Source organism: Carettochelys insculpta, chromosome 11 (assembly GCF_033958435.1).
Source record: "Carettochelys insculpta isolate YL-2023 chromosome 11, ASM3395843v1, whole genome shotgun sequence".
Classification (NCBI taxonomy): Eukaryota; Metazoa; Chordata; order Testudines; family Carettochelyidae; genus Carettochelys; species Carettochelys insculpta.
Genome location: NC_134147.1, coordinates 48,757,274 through 48,776,078, shown reverse-complemented (window position 1 = coordinate 48,776,078; position 18,805 = coordinate 48,757,274). Strand labels below are relative to the sequence as shown.

Here is an 18,805-nt window from a genome sequence, read left to right as displayed (position 1 = left end):
GTCTGGCTGGTCAAGAATGGACATGATTTTTCTGTCTTCAAAAACTACAGGAAAAATGCAGAGAAGATGCAAAGGTGTCATTGATAGCATTTGTGGACTTAACAAAGGCATTTGACATTGTCAGTAGATCAGGACTGTATAGAGCATTAACCAAGATTGGCTGCCCTCTGACCCTACTCAGGGTCATAACATCCTTTTTTGAAAACGTGAAAGCAACAGTGCAGTATGATGGATCTACATCAGAACCATTTGCGATGAACAGTGATGTCAAACAAGGGCGTGTTCTTGTCCCTACCCTCTTCGGCATATTCTTCTTGGTTCTTCTAAATTGCGCACTTCCAAACTCATGCAGTGATGTATTTCTCCACACAGGATTAGATGCCTCTCTCTGCAGTCTGGCAAGACTGAAGGCCAAAGCGACGGTCAAGTAAGTCCTCATCAGGGACCTCCGCTTTGCAGATGTTGCAGCTCTTGTCACTCATAGTGAAGACACGCTACAGTCACTGATGGATTCTCTGTCCAGTGCCTGCAAGTTGTTTTCCCTTAACATAAGCATGAAGAAAACAGTTGTATTGGCAGCGACTCATTGTCATTTTGGATAACAGCCATTAGATGTGGTTCAACAGTTCTGTTAGCTTGGATCTACTGTCACCACAAACCTATCCATGGACAAAGAACTGAACATCAGAATCAGGAACGTAGCTGCTATTTTTGGCAGACTTACAAAATGATCATAGAACAATCCTAAACTGACAATGAAAATGAAGATACTATTCTACCAGGCATGTGTATTGAGTGTCCTGCTGTATGGATCTGAGACATGGACCACTTACTCAAACTAGGAGAAAAAAATGAAAGCTTCCATCTTCGCTGCCTCTGCAGAATTATGAATATCAACTGTCAAGATAAAGTTTCAAATGCAGATGCCCTGTCAAGATCTGACGTAGCCAGCCTTCTAGCGATCCTGAACAGCAGAAGACTACGATGACTTAGTCATGTGAGAAGAATGGGTGATGAACGTCTTCCCAAAAAGACCCTCTTGGGTGAACTGTCATGTGGGAAGAGAGCAAGAGGAAGACCAAAGCTAAGATTCAAAGATATATGCAAAAACGCCATGAAAAAATTCAACATTGCTCTAAACTCCTGGGAATCTACATCATCGGATTGAAATACCTGGCGATGATTGCTACTACAGGGTACATCATCCTTCAATAGTATATGTGAAAGTCACACAAAAGAACTTCATCTTCGAAGGAAAAACTGTCAGACTCAAGAATTCGGAAAGAGATGGACATGTGGTTATTGTATTTGACCATGCAAATCCAATATTGGATGGATAAGCCATGAGAGAAGCTGCAGAGTTGAACGCTGCCCATAGATCCTTACCCCTGCTGCTAACCACCATCTCTCGAGATGAAAAGTGGCCATAGAGACATAGACAAATTATATGTATTAATAAATAAAGTTTTATCATAGAGGAGGATCTTGTGGTGTGCATTAGAGAGAGAGAGAAATTGTGGAGCAGACTGAAATCCATAGACAGATTATTTTGTACCCAGATGCAAATAATAAAGAGCCCTGTTCATACACTGCATTGTAGAGTTAGTTAGTGGTTTTGTCCTAGAACACCACAACTGTGTTGGCAGGCCATGGATGGTGGTGTGGTCACTCATATAGCTAGGTTCTGACCTGCTGTCAGCAAAAATCAAGGTCACAGTCTGAAACTGGCAATGCAGTTGGATTGGGAGTCAGTGTAAGGATGAGAGCATAAATAAGAATGATGTTCTCACAGTGGTGTCTATATTGTTTTCTTCTTCATCCCCCGATACAGTGAGTTGTTGTGGTAGATTGTGGAGCTAATGAATGAGTGGATTACTTTAGTCATATGTTTGTAGCTTTCCTTCATATTAAAATACTTTCTTTGTTTAAAAAAATTATGATAGCAAGGACTGCATCATAGGAGGAGACATATCAAACAAAATTGATGAGAATGAAATACCACACCTGCCCACCTACAACATAGTTTTGGAATACCAGGTACTGGAGAAATTGAAAAATCTTAAATCCTAAATTTAGGGATTAAAAGAGCGGTAGTTGCTAAATTAGGCTTCTGAATATAAATAATTTGGTTAGTTGAACAGTCAAATATTGTCCAATATTAAAATGCTAAAATATTTTAAAAGTGCTAGTTAATTAGAATGGTAATAATTGCAACAAAAGTTAAGATTTTATGGTCTCCAATTGCTGTAGCCTTAGTCTTATGCATAATCACTAGAAACAAGTTACTGAACTGAGTTATTGTAACTTAAAAATCCAAAACAATGAAACAAAGTTCTAAAAAATGAAGGAATTATTTTTATTTTGTTTTTTAGCAATATTGATTAATAGTGAAATGTGAGTTCATGACCATTTACAGTGAACACTTGATGTACCAAACTAATGGGGGGGAAGGGTGTCTGCTATTACTGAAAGTCCATTATATGCGAGGGTTTACCTGCCCACCCACCCTTGCCAGGCTTCCCCAGCACCAGCCTTCTCTCTTCCATCCCTCCAAAAACAAAAACCCTGTCACTCACTGGAGGAGCTGCTGGACCTCGCTGCATTGGTGGAGGCGTGTGGCTGGAGGCGCCCTGCTGCACGGCTGGAGCCACTTCACTGCATGCGGCTGGAGGCACCTGGCCACATGGCTGCAGCTGCTCTGCCCCGTGTGACTGGAGCTGCCTTGCCGTGGAAAGCTGGAGCTGCTTCACTGTGCGCAGCTGGAGAAGCCACCACACAGCCTGGAAGAGCCATTGCTGGAGCCACCACACGTGCATGGCAGGTCCATCAGAAGAGGTGGCAGCTCCTCCAGGCTGCACCAGTGGTAAGTCCTTTAAATTCAGGGCAGGGATGATTTTATAGACCCTAGTGGACTTTGGGAACAACGGACATCACCCCGTTGTTCCCAAAGTCGGCTAAGTCAGGGCCCATAAAAGCAAGGGTTTTACAGCATGAAAGGAAAATGAAATTAACTAGAAATAAAAAAATACCCAGCACATGGAAAAGAAATCCACACTGCTTTGGGAGAGTTTGGGGGGCAGTTTCCTAGTGCAAGTGCTGGAGGAGTCAGTATGGGTCATGCTGTCTTGACCTGCTGCTCACAAACAGGGAAGAATTGGCAGGGAAGGTGGAAGGAGATGGCAGCCTAGACAGCAGTGATCACGAGATGGTTGTGTTCAAGATCCTGGTAAAACGAAGAAGGGAGAGCTACAGGGTATGGACATTGGACTTCAGAAAAACAGACTTTGATTCCCTTAGGGAGCTGATGTGCAGGATCTCTTGGAAGGCTAATATGAAGGAGAAGAGATTCTAGCAGAGCTGCCTGTCGTTTTAAAGTAGCCTTAGTGAGGGCACAAGAACAGACCATTCAGTGTTCAGAAAAAACAGCAAATATGGCAGGAACCAGCTTGGCTTAACAGAAAAATCTTCAGTGAGCTTAACCACAAAAAGGAAGTGTACAAGAAGGGGAAACTTAAACAGATGACTAGGTAGGAGTACAGAAATATTGCTTGAACCATTTAGTCAGGGGTCAGCAACCTGCGGCTCTTCAAGGAGTCACTTGCAGCTCCAGATGCTGCCACCGCTAACACCTCTAGTGGCTACCTGCCCAGCTGTGGCTCAAATAATGGAACTCAATTTAATTAATTTAACAGCCAGTGGGGTGGCAGGAGGGATCCGTTAATTTGGCAGGACAAGGAGCCACCCTCGCTGCAGGTGGGGGAAATGAGCTGGAGAGAGGGTTGGTTGAGTCAGTCCCTGCTGGTGCTGTGCAGCCCCTCTGAGAAGGAAGCAGTGGGGCGGAGTGACGGGGTAAATCCTGAGGGTGTGTGGGGAGGATTTGGGGGCTGAGGTGGGTAAAGCCTAGAGATCGGGGGGTGGGTTTGGGGCTGAGGGGGGTTAAGCCTGGGGACGGGGTGGCAGTTTAGAGCTGAGAGGGGTTAACATGGAGATTGGGGGGCCAGTTTGGGGATGAGATGGGTTAAGACTGGGGATGGGGACAGGTTTGCGGGATGGGGGGGTGAAGCTTGGGGATGGGGGGCAAATTTGGGGCTGGAGGAGGGTAAAGCCTGGAGATGGGGATAACCACTTTCTAACTGGTATAAATCGTTGTGTGCACTGTTCTTAAAATAGGGGTGATAAAAAGCACGATTTGACATTATTTATTAAGAACTGTCTTGTATTCATATGCATGCGGCTCTTGAAGTATTGATTTTTTGTAACTGAATTTGAAAAAATGGGTCTTCTCGCTATTTTGGTTGCAGATCCCTGATTTGGCCAATGTCTTTGAAAATTCGTGGTGTTTTGGAGGAGGTCTAAGATGTTTGGGAAAAGGCAAATGTAGTGCAGGTCTTTTTGGGGAAGAAAAAAAAAAAGGAAAGGAGGAGAATCTAGGGAACTACAGACCTGTCAGCCGTATCTCTATCCCTGGAAATATCCGAGACAAGGTCCACAAGGAGTCTTTTTAAAACACTTGGAGAAGAGGAAGAGAGATCAGGAACAGTCAACATGATTTCCCTCAGGGCAAGTCATTCCTGACTAACCTCATTGTCTTCTATGATGAGAAAACTGGCAATGTGGATATGGGGAAAGTGATGAATATGATATACCTTGACCTTAGTAAAGCTTTTGATGTCGTCTACAGTATTCTTGCCAGCAAGTAAAAGAAAAATTACTTGGATTAATGGACTGTAAGATGGATAGGAAGCTGGCTAGATTGTCAGGTGCAACAGCTAGTGATCAACGGCTCAATGTCTAGTTGGCTGCCAATATCTAATGGAGTGCCCCTGGGGTTGGTCGTGTGGCCAGTTTTGTTCAACATCTTCATTAATGATCTGGATGATGGGATGGATTGCACCCTGAGTAAGTTGGTGGATGACACTTTGTAAGGGGGAGAAGTAGCTATGTTGGAGGGTAGGGATAGTGTCCAGAGTGACCTAGATAAATCGGAGGTTTGGGCCAAAAGGCAGCTCATGTTCTTCAACAAGAACAAATACAGAGTTTTGCACTTAGTATGGAACAATCTCCTGCACTGCTACAGGTGAAGGGCCAACTGGGTAAGCATCAGTCCTTCGGAAAAGGAGTTGGAGATTACAGTAGACAAGAAGCTGGGTGTGAGTCAGCAGTGTGTCCTTGTTGCTACGAAGGCTTATGGCATAGCATTAGCAGGAGCATTGCCAGCAGGTTGAAAGAAATTATTATTTCCCTCTATTTAGCACTGGTGAGGCCACCTTTGGAGTATTGCACCCAGTTTTGGGCCCCCTGCTATAGAAAGGATGTGGACAAATTGGAGAAGGTCTAGAGGAAGGCAATATGATTGGGGGCACATGACTTATGAGGAGAGACTGAGTTAACTGAGCTTATTTAGTCTGCAGAAGAGAAGATTGAGGGAGAATTTGATGATAACCTTCAGCTGCTGAAGGGGGATTCCAAAGAGGATGGAGCTTGGCTGTCCTCTGTGGTGGCAGGTGACAGAACAAGGAGCAGTAGTCTCTATTTGCAGTGCGGGAGGTCTAGGGTTGGACATTAGGGAGAACTATTTCACTAGGAGGGTAGTGAAGCACTGGAATGAGTTGCCTAGGGAGATGATGGAATCTCCATCCTTAGAGATTTTAAGGAGAGGCTTGACAAAGCCGTGGCTAGAATGAATTAGTTGGGGTTGGTCCTGCTTTGAGCAGGGGACTGGGCTAGATGGCCTCCTGAGTTCTCTTCCAACCCTAGTGTTCTGTGATTCAAGAAGACATATTAAGTGCAATTTTGCTTGGTAGGCAGGCAGTAGGCCAGATTCAAGCAGCTTCATGGCTGTTCATCTTTTTTCTTTGTGTTAGGGGATGAATGTGATTACCTCTCTCCTCTACTATTTTGAGTTAATTTCTGTATGTTTTTCTAAACAGTTTTGATTATAAACTCTCCAGAGCTGGAATCTCTGGCCTTTAACTTGGTTCATGTGGTTTGTAAACCACCAGATATATTTCTGGCATGGTATTCTAATAAAGGTATACAATGTTTGTTCTCAATCAGTGTTTCTTAAACTGTGGGTCATAACCCAGTTTTAACTGGGTCACCAGGGACAACATTAGATTTGCTGGGATCTGGGGCTGAAGCTCCTGTTTATCCAGGGGGCAAGGATCAGGCTTTGACCCCATCTTCCCCTACCCAGGCTGGTGGGGTCGGCATCTGGCCCCTTCTGCCCCCACCTGAGGTCAAGGCTCTTAGGCTGTATTCCTCCTCTTCTCCCCCTCCCATGTCTCGCATCTCCAAGGCAGCAGAGTTCAAACTCTGTCTCTCCTCCACTCCCCTGCTTCATGTAAGTAAGCTTATTATCAGAAGGCGTCATGGTGCAATGAAGTTTAAGAACCCTTGTTCTACAAGATTTGAGCCAATCAGGATGTTTGGTTTTCAATTAATTCTTCTTTTTCTATATTAGGCATGTAGTAAAGTGAGTAATTAAGATACTTAAGTTACCTTGCTAAAAGAAGGCACCAGAAAAGTAGGTAGGCACCTATATTAGGGCATTTGGGCTGCTATAATTTGACAATATTTGACCAGAGTCAAATAGACAATCAGTTGAGTGGCCAATTAACATGAGTTGTCCAATCAATTAACTGTTTTCCAAGCCTAGTTTCAGATCTTTTTAAACTCATAAGGTTGGGAGGTTGTCTGTAGGAGAGAACAGGCCTGTCACGTAGGGCCTTCTGGAGTGTGGCATCCTGATTAAGGATAGGTTGTAGGTCCTACAGGCTTATAAGGATTTTCACCACCACCAACAGTCTATACCGTAGGAACACCAATCCTGGAACTTTTTCTTCCAACAAGGCCCGTTGCCAACTTTGTCCACATATCTATTCTGGAGATACCATCACTGGCCCTAACCAGGTTATTCACAGAATCACAGGCACATTCTTATGTTCCTCAGCTAACATCATATATGCCATCATGTGCCAACAATGCCCAGATGCTTTGTATATTGAACAGACTTCAGACTTTCTTAAACAAAGAATTAATGGGCATAAAACAGACGTATAAGCACTCCTGATTCACAAACCTGTCAGCCAGCACTTTAATGGAGTGGGCCATTCTGTTAATGACCTGAAAGTCTGTGTTTTAGTGAAGGGGAATTTTCACAACAGTCTTGAAAGAGAGGCTGCTGAACTCTCTCTTTTATATTCAAATTTGACACATTAACATGTGGTTTGAACTGGGATGGGAATTTTCTATGTCATTATAGGGGCTCTTTTGCATACTTGCCTGTATCTAATTCTTGACTCCCCCCCACCCCTCTGCTCTGTGATTTGCGCACCTTGGTAATATTTTTCTGATTTGTCAGCCTTCATTACTATTTTTGGTTCTCTGTGCCTTAAATATCGAGTCTGTTCTGGTATGGCTATGATCTGAAGAAGTGGGTCTGTCCCACGAAAGCTCATCACCTAATAAATTATTTTTGAAGTCATCTAGGTTTTGCTCTCGTGCTAGTCTGAGTCATGGTAGTCACTCACCCTTTCTGGGTGAAACCTTGAAAGTATATTTCTTAATTCCAGAGAGAACTTCTGAGCAATTGTCTCAGCACAACAGAGGAGGGACAAAGTCTGACTCTCAACTCTGGGTATTGGCTGGAGCATTGACAGAGAAAACTTTGCCCTGTGTTGTATTTCTAAGTTCCTAACAACGCATCAGAGGATACCTGACTTTAGCATGTTCAAATAAACGTTCTTTAAGATTCCTCATTGCATAGATACAGATAATTAGACTGATTTGCTGACACTATTGAGTGAACAGGAGACCGAACAGTCTACAGCAAGTAGCATCTCTCTTGTAATATGTTCCTTATGGAGTCTTTGGAGCATTCTCTCAGTAGACTGTGACACCAATCTGAAGAAGTGGTCTTACCCACGAAAGTTCATTTTGTAATAATGTGCAAGTCTTTATGGTGCTACAAGAGTGCTGGATTTTTTTTTATTTTTATTTATTTAATTTTTGTGATCCCTATTGTTAGATGAGAGAAAGAGGAAGATGTACAAATAGAACAGTTGATAAATAAATTTTATCTTTTGTGCACTATGATGTCACACAGAGTGAGGTGTGTCACTCTGGGGTTGTTATCTTTTCAGACTGGGTGTCAACGCATAATACTGCCTTTCTTTAGAACATGCAAGTCTTCATCTTTCTCCCCATGGACACTGTGGTGTCTCTTATTAAAACCAGCCATTCTAAGATGTAGGTTGCTTGGCTGCAATCTGATATCAAATAGCCCATTTGTGAAGCTGGACCCTTAAGATGTATTCAAATTAGTCCAAACTAATACATGGGGAATAAACTATTTACCTATTGATGTATTAGACAGTGAGCAATAGACATTGTTCATATAGTTCATGTTGACTTCGGCATTTAGTTACAATGTTGTAATATGGTAAATAAATGGTTTATATTATGTTCTAGGTATCACACCCAGAAAAAAGTACCCAAGCTTAATTAGAATAGTGGCGATATTTTCTGCTTTTGGAACATGTACAAGAACCTTATAAGTATTAAACTGATGGATTTTTTGCAACTCTTATGAAAGCATAATGGGTCGGTTGGCGGTTAGTATACTATGCTTCTCCACATTATTTGGAAGTTGATACATTCTACACTTGGTTCTAGATTTTTAAAATCTTTTTTTTTTGTATCTTCTTGGAAATGCTAAATTTTTAGATGATTTTGCAGTGAGCAGGGGATTTTGCCAAGTCTTCGGCATTGTCAGGATAATGAACGAAGAACAAAAGAAAATGCCTATTTCCTTTTTAAAATTTCACGTGGTGTACAGGCTAGGCTGCAAGACTGCCCTTACTAAAGCAAGAGCAGAACTGAGTGGAAAAAAGCACTGACTTTTCACCTTGTGTCTCTGCACATATGCATTTGATGTGAATATAATCAAAGTGCAGTTAGATATTTAAGAACTGTCAAACCCCTCAAGTTAATGGAGACATTTACATATTTTTCTAGAATTTGGAGAATATTTGGCTTTAATATTCTAAAAAGGTAATTGTATATCACATTTTTTACTAGTTATGAAACAGCATTAGGGAAGTTTATACTTCAGGAAATCAGACTAAACTCAAATGACTTCACAGTTGTAGAAGCTGGGCATTAAAATTTTCCTCTTACATGGCCACAGTAGCCATGTTGGTACTAGGACAGGGGTCTGCAACCTGCTACTTCCAACACTATAATTGCAAAGTAAAATAACAAAAACAAAATAAAAAAACCCTTGTGCCTATTTTCAATAAACAGTGAATGTCTAAAAGCCCAGCCCTGAGTCCAACTCATATCTAAATAGCAAATTATGTGATCTCAAAATGTTGGTTAATTCCCCCTTTAATATGTGCCATGCATTGTGGGATATGATACTGTATCTACCTTTTGATTGTGTTGCTAATAAAGTCTTGATTTTGAAAAGGAAAAGGAAGCTTGTGGCATTCCTGTTGTGAAGGGCAACATGCATTTTAGGAAACAAAACTGAAATTAAACACGAAGTAAAATTAGCATAATTAAAATAGGCTTGGGAGCAAAAGTTGGGAAGGCAGTGGTACAAATACACACATGTAAAGTGTGAGGAAAATAGAATACATAAAAAGTTCGAGAATGTCCTTCAGTAAACATGTATTGCATTACAAATCATTGTGTGTGTGCTATTCTTGAAATAGGGGTCACAGAAATTATGGTTTGACATTCCTTATTAATTGCAGTCTCATATTCAAGTGCATTGTGACACTTGAATTACTTTTTTTTTTTTTACCAGATTTTGAAAAAATGGCTCTTTTCTATTTTGGTTGCTGACCCCTGCACTAGCAGATTAGAAACACAGTGGATGAAGCGGTATCTTTGATTTGACCAACTTCTGTTGGTGAGAGCTTGAGCTTACAAAGAGTTCTTCTTTAGGCCTCTAAGCTTGACTGCTTGTCTCTCTCATCAACAGAAGTTGGTTCTATAAAAGTTATTACCTCCTCCACCTTGAATCTCTAACATCATGATTGTGTCAGTAATAACTTGCTTGATTAAAATAACTTGGGCAGGAATCTTCTTCCCCCTTACTGCATGCAAATAATGATGTTAAGTGTTCACTGCCTATTGTGACCTGTTTTGAATGGTGTGCAAAAATATTTGTAGTGTTATTTTAATGGTAGGCTTTTGTACTGGTTTAAATATTTATTATTGGATATTTTATAACAATTAATTGATTATATATTTTTGAGTATACAAGTGTTCTATTCTAACTAGTTGCTTTCTAGTCTTCTATTTCTATGAATGTAGTATTAGTATTGGGAGAATATATGAACTTATGTATTGTGTGTGTGATATTGCAAATGGAGTGTTTTTGAACAGGGTTGCAAAGACTGTAGTCATGCTTAGGTCCAGAAACGAGGTGATATTGTCAGGCAGGGAGCGGGTGTAGTGGTAGGGCAGCAGCTCTGGAAGATATTCCTGACCCTGCTTGGTCCGTGTGCACATGCTCAATATGAGGCAATTGGCAAACCAAGGGGAAGCAGGGATGTGACTCCACATGCTTCTACTACATAGCCTGTGCTTAGCTTTGGGTTTCTCAACCTTTTATTTCTGAGTCTCCATTCAAAGTGGGGGATTTCTTGATTTCTGTGTCTCATGCAGCTGCCAGCACAGTATGTGAGCGCTGATCTGTAATGTATCTTAATAAAAAATCCAGGACCCGGTGAGTATGGTGGAGGGATCCTTGGGCATAGCCACAGTTTGACATATGTTTTGTAGGGGAAGAGCCTGCAGGATTTGGGCTAGCTCTGCGTAACAGAGTGCAAGGAGGGAGCACCAATTTCACTTGCCCTTCCCCCGATTCACCTCAGCAGGCTACCCACCTGTCTAGGGCTTTGTCCCAAGTGGTGCACCCTGAGGGCTCTGCTGGCCCCAGAGTCATGAGCTCTGACAGCCTGTGTGACCAAAGGCGGCTAGGACCTGAGTAGCACTTGCAGCCTTAGGCATCAGCAGCAGGTAGGTGAATGCCCCGGCTGCCTACTCTGTCACCGCCAGCCAAAGTTGCAACTGCCTTGTGCTGCGTGGCTCTGCCTTCCCATCTAGGGCCTGTCCAGGGGGCCTGATGGGGCCAGAGAAGAGGAAGAGGTAGAGGTATGGAGCTGATCACCAGGACTTCCCTACTCTTCCCTTAATCTGATGAAGTGGGTCTGTCCCATGAAAGCTCATCACCGAATAAATCATTTTGTTAGTCTGTAAAATGCGACATGACTGCTGTTTTGTTTTGTTAGACTATGGACTCACATGGCTATTACCTCTCTGTTACTGCTCTGAGTAAGACACTGCAGTTGGGAGGCAGCACCCCATGCCCTCTCAACTCTGCTCATGGGCTCAAGGTTTCAACCTCACACTTTTTGCTCCAGTAGAGCAGAATGGAAGTTTGAGATTTGGGGCCCAGTCTCCGCTCCTAGCTGCTGTGGAGGTGGGACTCAGGGCTTCAGCCCTCTCCCCCGATCTTCAGCCCTGTGAGGTGCGCCACAGCTCTAGACTTCAGTCTCTCACTGCTCTTCTCTCCATGCTCACAGGGTTAACTGGGGCTTAGGGTGCAGGGTTTCAGCCTCAGTCCTGCAGCCTGCTCCCCAGAAGGGTCATGGAGTCTGTGGACCCCCAGCTGACAGCTTCCGGTTTATCTCTAAAGGTATATTGTAGAATGGCAATCACATACTGTGCTGGTAGGTGCATGAGATGCAGAAATAACCTGTGCCCAAGAAGGAGTGGCAACATTGGGAAAGAATATGGTACTTGGGGACAGGGTAAAATTAAGGCTGTTGGAATGGTATGTAACACTGAACTCTGGGACGGGGAGTGCATGTCATACCTGCCAACAGTTGATAGTTGTCCATCTGAGTAGATGCCAGCATTGGGAAATAGCTTTAGATCCATATTTGGCTCCTACCCTGTAACACAGATCACAAAAAGCAAGTAAATCCTTCAACACCCCATCTGTGCCCCAGTAATCAGTTCTCCTTTTCAGTCCTCCTTACCTGCTTTTCATGACTCTCAGCACACATATTCACTCTTACCCTAAACCATAATCTTACAGGCCTGAGACCGTATTTACTGGTTACATTTTTTGTTTATTAATATAGAATGTATGCGTCTGTAGATGATGTATATAGCTCTGAAATATTGTATGAGAGTGTGGGATCTTGGCTGCAAGATGGTTTTTCTCTAATGTTTAAGAAAAATGTTGTGAATGTGTGTTCATTATCATTATAAACTTGGTTGTAAGACACTGCAGAATTGAAATGTATATTCATGCATTGGGATACTATATAATTTGAAGTTAACCTTTAAAATGATCTCTAACAAGCAAGCTTATCTGGCTAATGTGGAGGAGCATACCTGTCCACCACTTTGGGATAGTACCACAATGTATCTATTCACGTAATAGTTAGAGTTTCATCCTTTGACATTGCCACTATTTGCACAAAAATCATTTTAAAAATGAAGTGAAATATAGAATGGCAAATTTAGAGGGAAGAAATTGAAATTTTGTTGGTCTTTTATGCTCCTGTGAAATAGAGCTTTTGTGTAACGTTTTTTTTTTCTTCTCCCTGTTAAGTTTGTGCTGAAGCCTTCAACCCAGATGAGGAAGAGGAAGATACAGAACCAAGGGTAAGAGTGGGGAAGTCACTTCTGGCACAATCTTTTGCATAGGTTAATGTAAATATGCAAGCACGTCATCCCTTTGTTAATTCTGTATTTAATTTTGCAAAGTTAAATGGTTTCTGACAAAGCAGAATTATTTGAAATGCTACATCTCTTTGTTCTGGGTATTCCTTTGGGCATTATGGGCTTCAATTTCCAAATTTGTTGTCCAGAAGGATTTTAAAATTATACCTAGATGCTGCTTTTTATGTTAACTTAAATCTTTTCCTTCCTGAATTAACTGCTTAAGTAATACTTGTTGAGACAAATCCTTCGGCACTGGTGTTAATGTGAAGAATTAAAACAATACAACTTCTCCCACTGTTCACCCCCTCTTTCTGCTCTTCTGTCTCATTTGCCAAGCTTGATAACATTTTTTCTGACTTGTCAACCTTGATAATAATTTTGGGACCTCTCTGCTTTTATGTATTGAGTCTGTTCTGGTAAGGCTATAGATGCGGAGAAGTGGGTCTGTCCTGCAAAAGCTCATCACCTAAGAAATTATTTTGTTAGTCTTTAAAGTGCTACATGACTGCCATTTTGTTTTGATAGAATACAGACTAACACGGCTACCTCTCAGTTACTGTGAAGAATTAGTTAAGCGTTAGCACAGCTGTCTGGATACCTACATTAGAATGCCTCTCACGGTTTTGCCTAGTTTCCAGATCAAAACAGTTCTGTGCTGGGAGAACTTACCTGCTGCTTATGTACTTGGGTCTGTAGTCACCAGTTGTCAAATATTTTTAAAAGCAGGCAATGTATTGGGATTGTTAACACCTCAGCTATTGTAACTGTGTCTCTTGAGAGTTACTGTACATAACAGTATTCTGGTTGATGAGGTCAGTATTTCCTTTAGGGACGTTTAAATCTGGAATGCAGCTCAGTTGCATTGTTAGTCTCAAGGATATGCTATATTTTCTTTACTTTGAAAGTCTAAAGGAAATTTAGTTTATTCTAAAGACACATTCCTTTTTAACATATTTTATTACAAAACACTGAAAAATAGATAATGGGTGTCTTTGGTAACTGCAAATATGTTTTTGAACAGCGGATTCATGTAAGTGTGAAGTTTTGATTCCTGAGTAGTATTTTGACGTAGGAAATTTTGTTTTTACATTTGTTTTTTGTATTCTTATTTAATTTTTATGGCTAAATGTTTAATCATGCAAATGTTTTTCAGAATCTTGGCTATCTGCATGCTTAACTTGAAACAGTTCATCCTCTTTATTTTCTTACTATCCAATTTTAACATCCTTGCATTTTGTTTTCGTTAAAATAAGCATTAGTACTCTTTGTGTGGGATGGTGTCATCTGAAGGAATCAAAACTAAAAACTTAAGTCTGTCTTGATTTTTGTAGTGATATCAGATGAAATTCTAATATCAGGTTCTTCACATGATCTACCCGTTGTTATGGCCACTAAGAACATGTATCATAATTTTTTGTAGTATTTTAGGTACAGGTTGAACCCCTATAATCTAGTAACGTACGTGGTTTGACATGATTTTAGTTAGCTGGACGTCCACTTATCACAGGTATGGCCAAGTTTCCTGTGGTCTTATAACATATGTTGAGAGCCACTATTCTTGGCTTTGTGTTCTGTGCTGTTATTTAGCTATAATTTACCCCTAAATATTTTGTTAGAGCCCAGTAAGTGGTGGAAATGTTGGTAATGCTGCTAGACAATATTGACTTCCTGTCATTTGGCAAATTCCCTGGTTCAGCACTGGTCAGGCTAGAGAGGTTCAACCTGTATTTCTATTGTGACCCTCACAAAGGTATCGAGGTACTACGCCATCATGTATTTTGGATCTCAACATGATTTACAATGCAACAAATACTTGCACTGAATTTAAGGTTTAATGCAAATAAAATGTCAAGTTCACTTGTAGTCAGTATAGACACCTACTCTCGTTCATCTGCAGCAAAATCTGAACCTTCTAGAAAATTGTGACCATTGGGGCTGCAGGTATTTTTGTCCTGTGGAATCAATACTTGTGCTGCTACATATGTTGCTGGGATATACCCTCTTTTCCTCCTGTCTCTTGTCACTATTTTCTTGGCTTTTTTCACCTAAAATGTTGCTTACATTCTACTTCTGTCATTTTATTTTTAATTTTATATTATTCAAGGTTTAGAAAAATTAAAGAATTTGTGTTAATAGTAGGCTGTATGGTTCTGTTGGGACAAGCTGTTGTTATGTGATGTATCAGTTCTCCACCTTTTATAAACCCATCTTTTAGGATTGAATGTATGACTCATTTTCACTGGTGCCAGGGAAAGATTTCAGTTGCTAATCTCCCATGCCTAGTCTGAAGGTGCTCGGGAAGGGTCATTTGTCAGGGAGAAGATGCACTAGCGTTACTTCCCCCATTCTCATAAAGGTCTTGGGTCGCTTCTCCACTTCTCTCTCATCCGAGGCACAGAAGTCTCTGCGATGGGCATGGTTACAACAGTTGAATTAGTATCTGGCCCTTGTTTCCTGGCCTAAGTTCTGAATTAGGAAGACAGCAGTTTAGAAGAAAAGAGGGATCTGGCTTTGTGTTTAACTTGAAATTGTTTTCTTGTTTCTTTTCTTCCAAGTTCTTAGGGGTTTTTTTTTCCCCCTCTCTTTCCTTCTCCACTCTGGATCTACTGTTTGGCAGAGTTCGTATTTCAGCTGTCTGAAGATGACTAAACAACTCAGAATTGAGAGTGGAAAAGTATTCCATAGCTGAAAATTAAAATTATTTTTAGAAATAACTACTTTGAAGACATATAAGTGTTTGTTATACTAAGGACTAGTGGATCTAATATAAAGGGCAGATATTAAAACAATAAAATAGTTCATTGAAGACCAGTATTAAATAGCTTTTGCGCTCAGTTTAATTTTCCAAATATTTGTGTAATTGTTTTTTTGTCTGGAGAGTCTTTAAAAATATGCTTAATTAGAACATGGAATTTTTTAAAACATAAGTTCCTGTACAATTATTGACACTATATTGATATTGTTTTTCTTTTCACTTTTCACCTCTTCTACACATTATTTCACTTTTCATTCTTTTGAGTTTCCAGCTCAAAGCTCAGAATATTGTGATTCACTTTGTGAAGTTAAGCATGCTTCAGAATGGGATCAGTTTTCCTTACTGCCATGACAAATTTTGTTTTTCTTTTCCTTGTAGGTTGTTCATCCAAAAACAGATGAGCAGAGATGTAGACTGCAGGAAGCATGCAAAGATATCCTCCTCTTCAAAAACCTAGATCAGGTAGAACTGCTATAATGTTTGAGCCATAGTAGTTTACCATATGTGTCATTACTAGCCATTCATGTTATTCTCAGGAGTCGAATGTTGCAAAAGGGGTATTGCTGAAACAGGAGGACATTCTGTATTGTATCCTTTAATAGCATAATAATTGTGCAAAGGAGAATTCAACCAAGAAGTGAATATCCAACTTTTCAAAGATTAAAGTAGAGATAGCTCCAGGGTTTAGCTTCAGTACTCTCCTTTATCATCTATCCTCAGACTAGTATATGAGTGCATTTAAATTACAGCTGAATGCATTTTAAAATAAAACAATTAGCCAGATGGAGTAGGTATGTGCCAGTCAAGAACACTGAGCTCTCCTTTTCAGCCATTATTAATGTCTTTTCCTTGAGTGATGGCACGATAACAGTCCTCTTTTTGGCTTTTGTATAGCAGAGCGCAAAAAAATGACTTCCCTGTTATTTTAACAGAATCTGTTCCTGCCCTCCACCAAAGAGCAATGCTGTTTTACATAGCAGGTTGTTAAACAAGCCTGGGAAACCATTTGGGCTCTCCAAGATCAAAGCCATAAGGCTTTGTGTAATAAACTATGAAACCAAGGCAGTTGAACAGTCAGAGGCCTGACACCCTTATGGCTGCTGCTCACTTGAACATGAAGAACAGTTGAAGAAGCAGTAGGAAAATGTCTAAACTCTTGTAGATTGACACTTCAGAAAGAAACACCCTGAAGAATAAAGTAACCCACTGTCTGATGCAGAAAATGAGAATGTAAAAATATCAGACCATAGCATAATTGTGGATTGCCCAGAAACACTGACATGCAATATTGCTATCATAACAAGAATTTACTAGAACTAAGTAGGCCTTGTAGATATGTGGTCTGACCTTCCTCAGTTCTGGTCTATACACACAAGTTGCACTGATATAACTTTCTTCATATCAGTGGGAACTGTCTTGTTCTGAGGTCTCTTGTACTCTGGGGATTCAGCCTTAATGGCTAGCTCTCTTGTAGCTCTTTGTCTCGAATGCACAGAGGCAAAACCACTGTAAGCCATAACCTGCAGTGCTGCCCCTTATTCTGCTTTCAAGCTGTGGTAAGCTACATGAATATATGCAGTGCTTTTTTTTCCTACACAAAAAGGTGCTGGAACTCAAGATCCAAACCCCACCCCCACCCCCTGTACAGCCACAAACTGCACCCCCCACACCCTCGCTCAAACTGCTCCCCCACTCAACCCCCTGCGTGGCCACGCAGTCCTGGCTCAACACCCCCTAACCACCCCCTTCTCTGGCTTAACCCCTGCCACAGCTCAACCCCACAATGCAGCTGCACAATCCCAGCTCCCGCCCACCATGCTGGAGCAGCTGGCCTGCCTGTTTAATCTGTTAACTAGTTAAATGTTTAACCAATTAATTAAATGGCATTTTGTCCCTAGTTTAAAGGTTAAATTTAGGATATCTGTCAGTGAAGTAAAATTACAGGGAAGGTAAATTGTGAGTGGATCTAAGGATAACCAATATAATAAAGACTTTCAAAACTGATGTAAGGCCCTTAAATGGCACAGTCATGAAGACTGATGGTTAAATATGGTATTTTTATGTAGACATAGATTTAGTGAACCATATTCCCAGCTGACACAAATAATAATGTGTCTATCAAAGGAGCCGTATCAGTTTACAGTTGCTGAAAATCCAATCCATCTTGTGCTCTTTGCCACTGAACCTATAGTCATGAATTTAGCTGTTTAGGGTTGTACTGCAAATCAATTTATTTTTTCTTCAGAAAATGCAATATTAATGTAAAATTTAAAGCTGTTTAATGTCAAACTACTATCCTGATCAGGATATAAAAATCCATGTGCCTTACTACTCAGTGTTCAGAACAAAAGTTGAATGAACTATTCTTTTTGCACTGAATAATGTTAATGGATCTTTTTTTTTTTTAAACCTTCCAGGAGCAGTTGTCTCAGGTTCTTGATGCTATGTTTGAGAGGAAAGTGAAACCTCAGGAACATGTCATAGACCAAGGAGATGATGGAGACAACTTTTATGTCATTGAGAGGTAGGAAAGTGAGCCATTGACTTGTATGACTTCTCTGGAGATTAAAATCTAGAATTTATTATTTCTGTTCCATTTCAATCATGGTAAGAGTAGAAAAGACGTATAGTCTCAACACTTCTATGTGGCTTTTTTCATATTTTTTTCATTCATTGGCTTTAGGGCCTTTTATAAATATCTTTTCTCTATTATTTGTTCTGTTGTTCTGTACTAGGTAGCTATTTTAAGGTACCTTGTTGTCGGTCAGTCTATAGCTTCTCTTGCGGATCAATGGGTTCTACATGTGTGCCTAAATAGTAGTGTCTCCCTTTCATACGTATAAAATATCTTTGTATATTTTTTACCCTTTCATAATACCAGGCTTTGGGGAAAACTCTGGTGTGTCAGGGGAAGGGATAGCTCCATGGTTTGAGCATTGTCCTGTTAAACCCAGGATTGTGAGTTCAATCCTTGAGGAAGCCATTTAGGGGTCTGGGGCAAATAGAATTAAAAAAAAAAAAAAAATTCAGGGGGGTGCTTGGTCCTGCTGAGTGGGGAGGGGACTGAACTCAGTGATCCTTCCAGTGCTGTGAGATATAAGTATCTTTTTTGTTTTGTTTTGTTTTCCCTCCTAGAAGTGACAGTTGGGCTGAACACCTACTTAATTGTTCTGCAGATATGAAGATTATACATTTGTGGCTCCTATAAAATTATGATGTTCAATAAGAATAATCTTGAGAAATATGGGGTAAAGGGCTGTGGGAACAGGATCTTGGTTCAGTCACAGATGTTGACTC

The 18,805-nt window shown here is 40.7% G+C and overlaps 1 protein-coding gene across 1 annotated transcript in view; it reads left to right on the top strand.

The window, feature by feature from the left end:
• The window catches only part of PRKAR2A (protein kinase cAMP-dependent type II regulatory subunit alpha), a 154,247-nt gene that overhangs the window by 93,222 nt on the left and 42,220 nt on the right, over positions 1–18,805 (top strand). Inside the window, exons 3-5 of the mRNA XM_075005326.1 lie at positions 12,641–12,693; positions 15,887–15,970; positions 17,926–18,032. Coding sequence (XP_074861427.1) covers positions 12,641–12,693; positions 15,887–15,970; positions 17,926–18,032 — 244 coding nt within the window. The remainder of the gene's footprint in view (positions 1–12,640; positions 12,694–15,886; positions 15,971–17,925; positions 18,033–18,805) is intronic.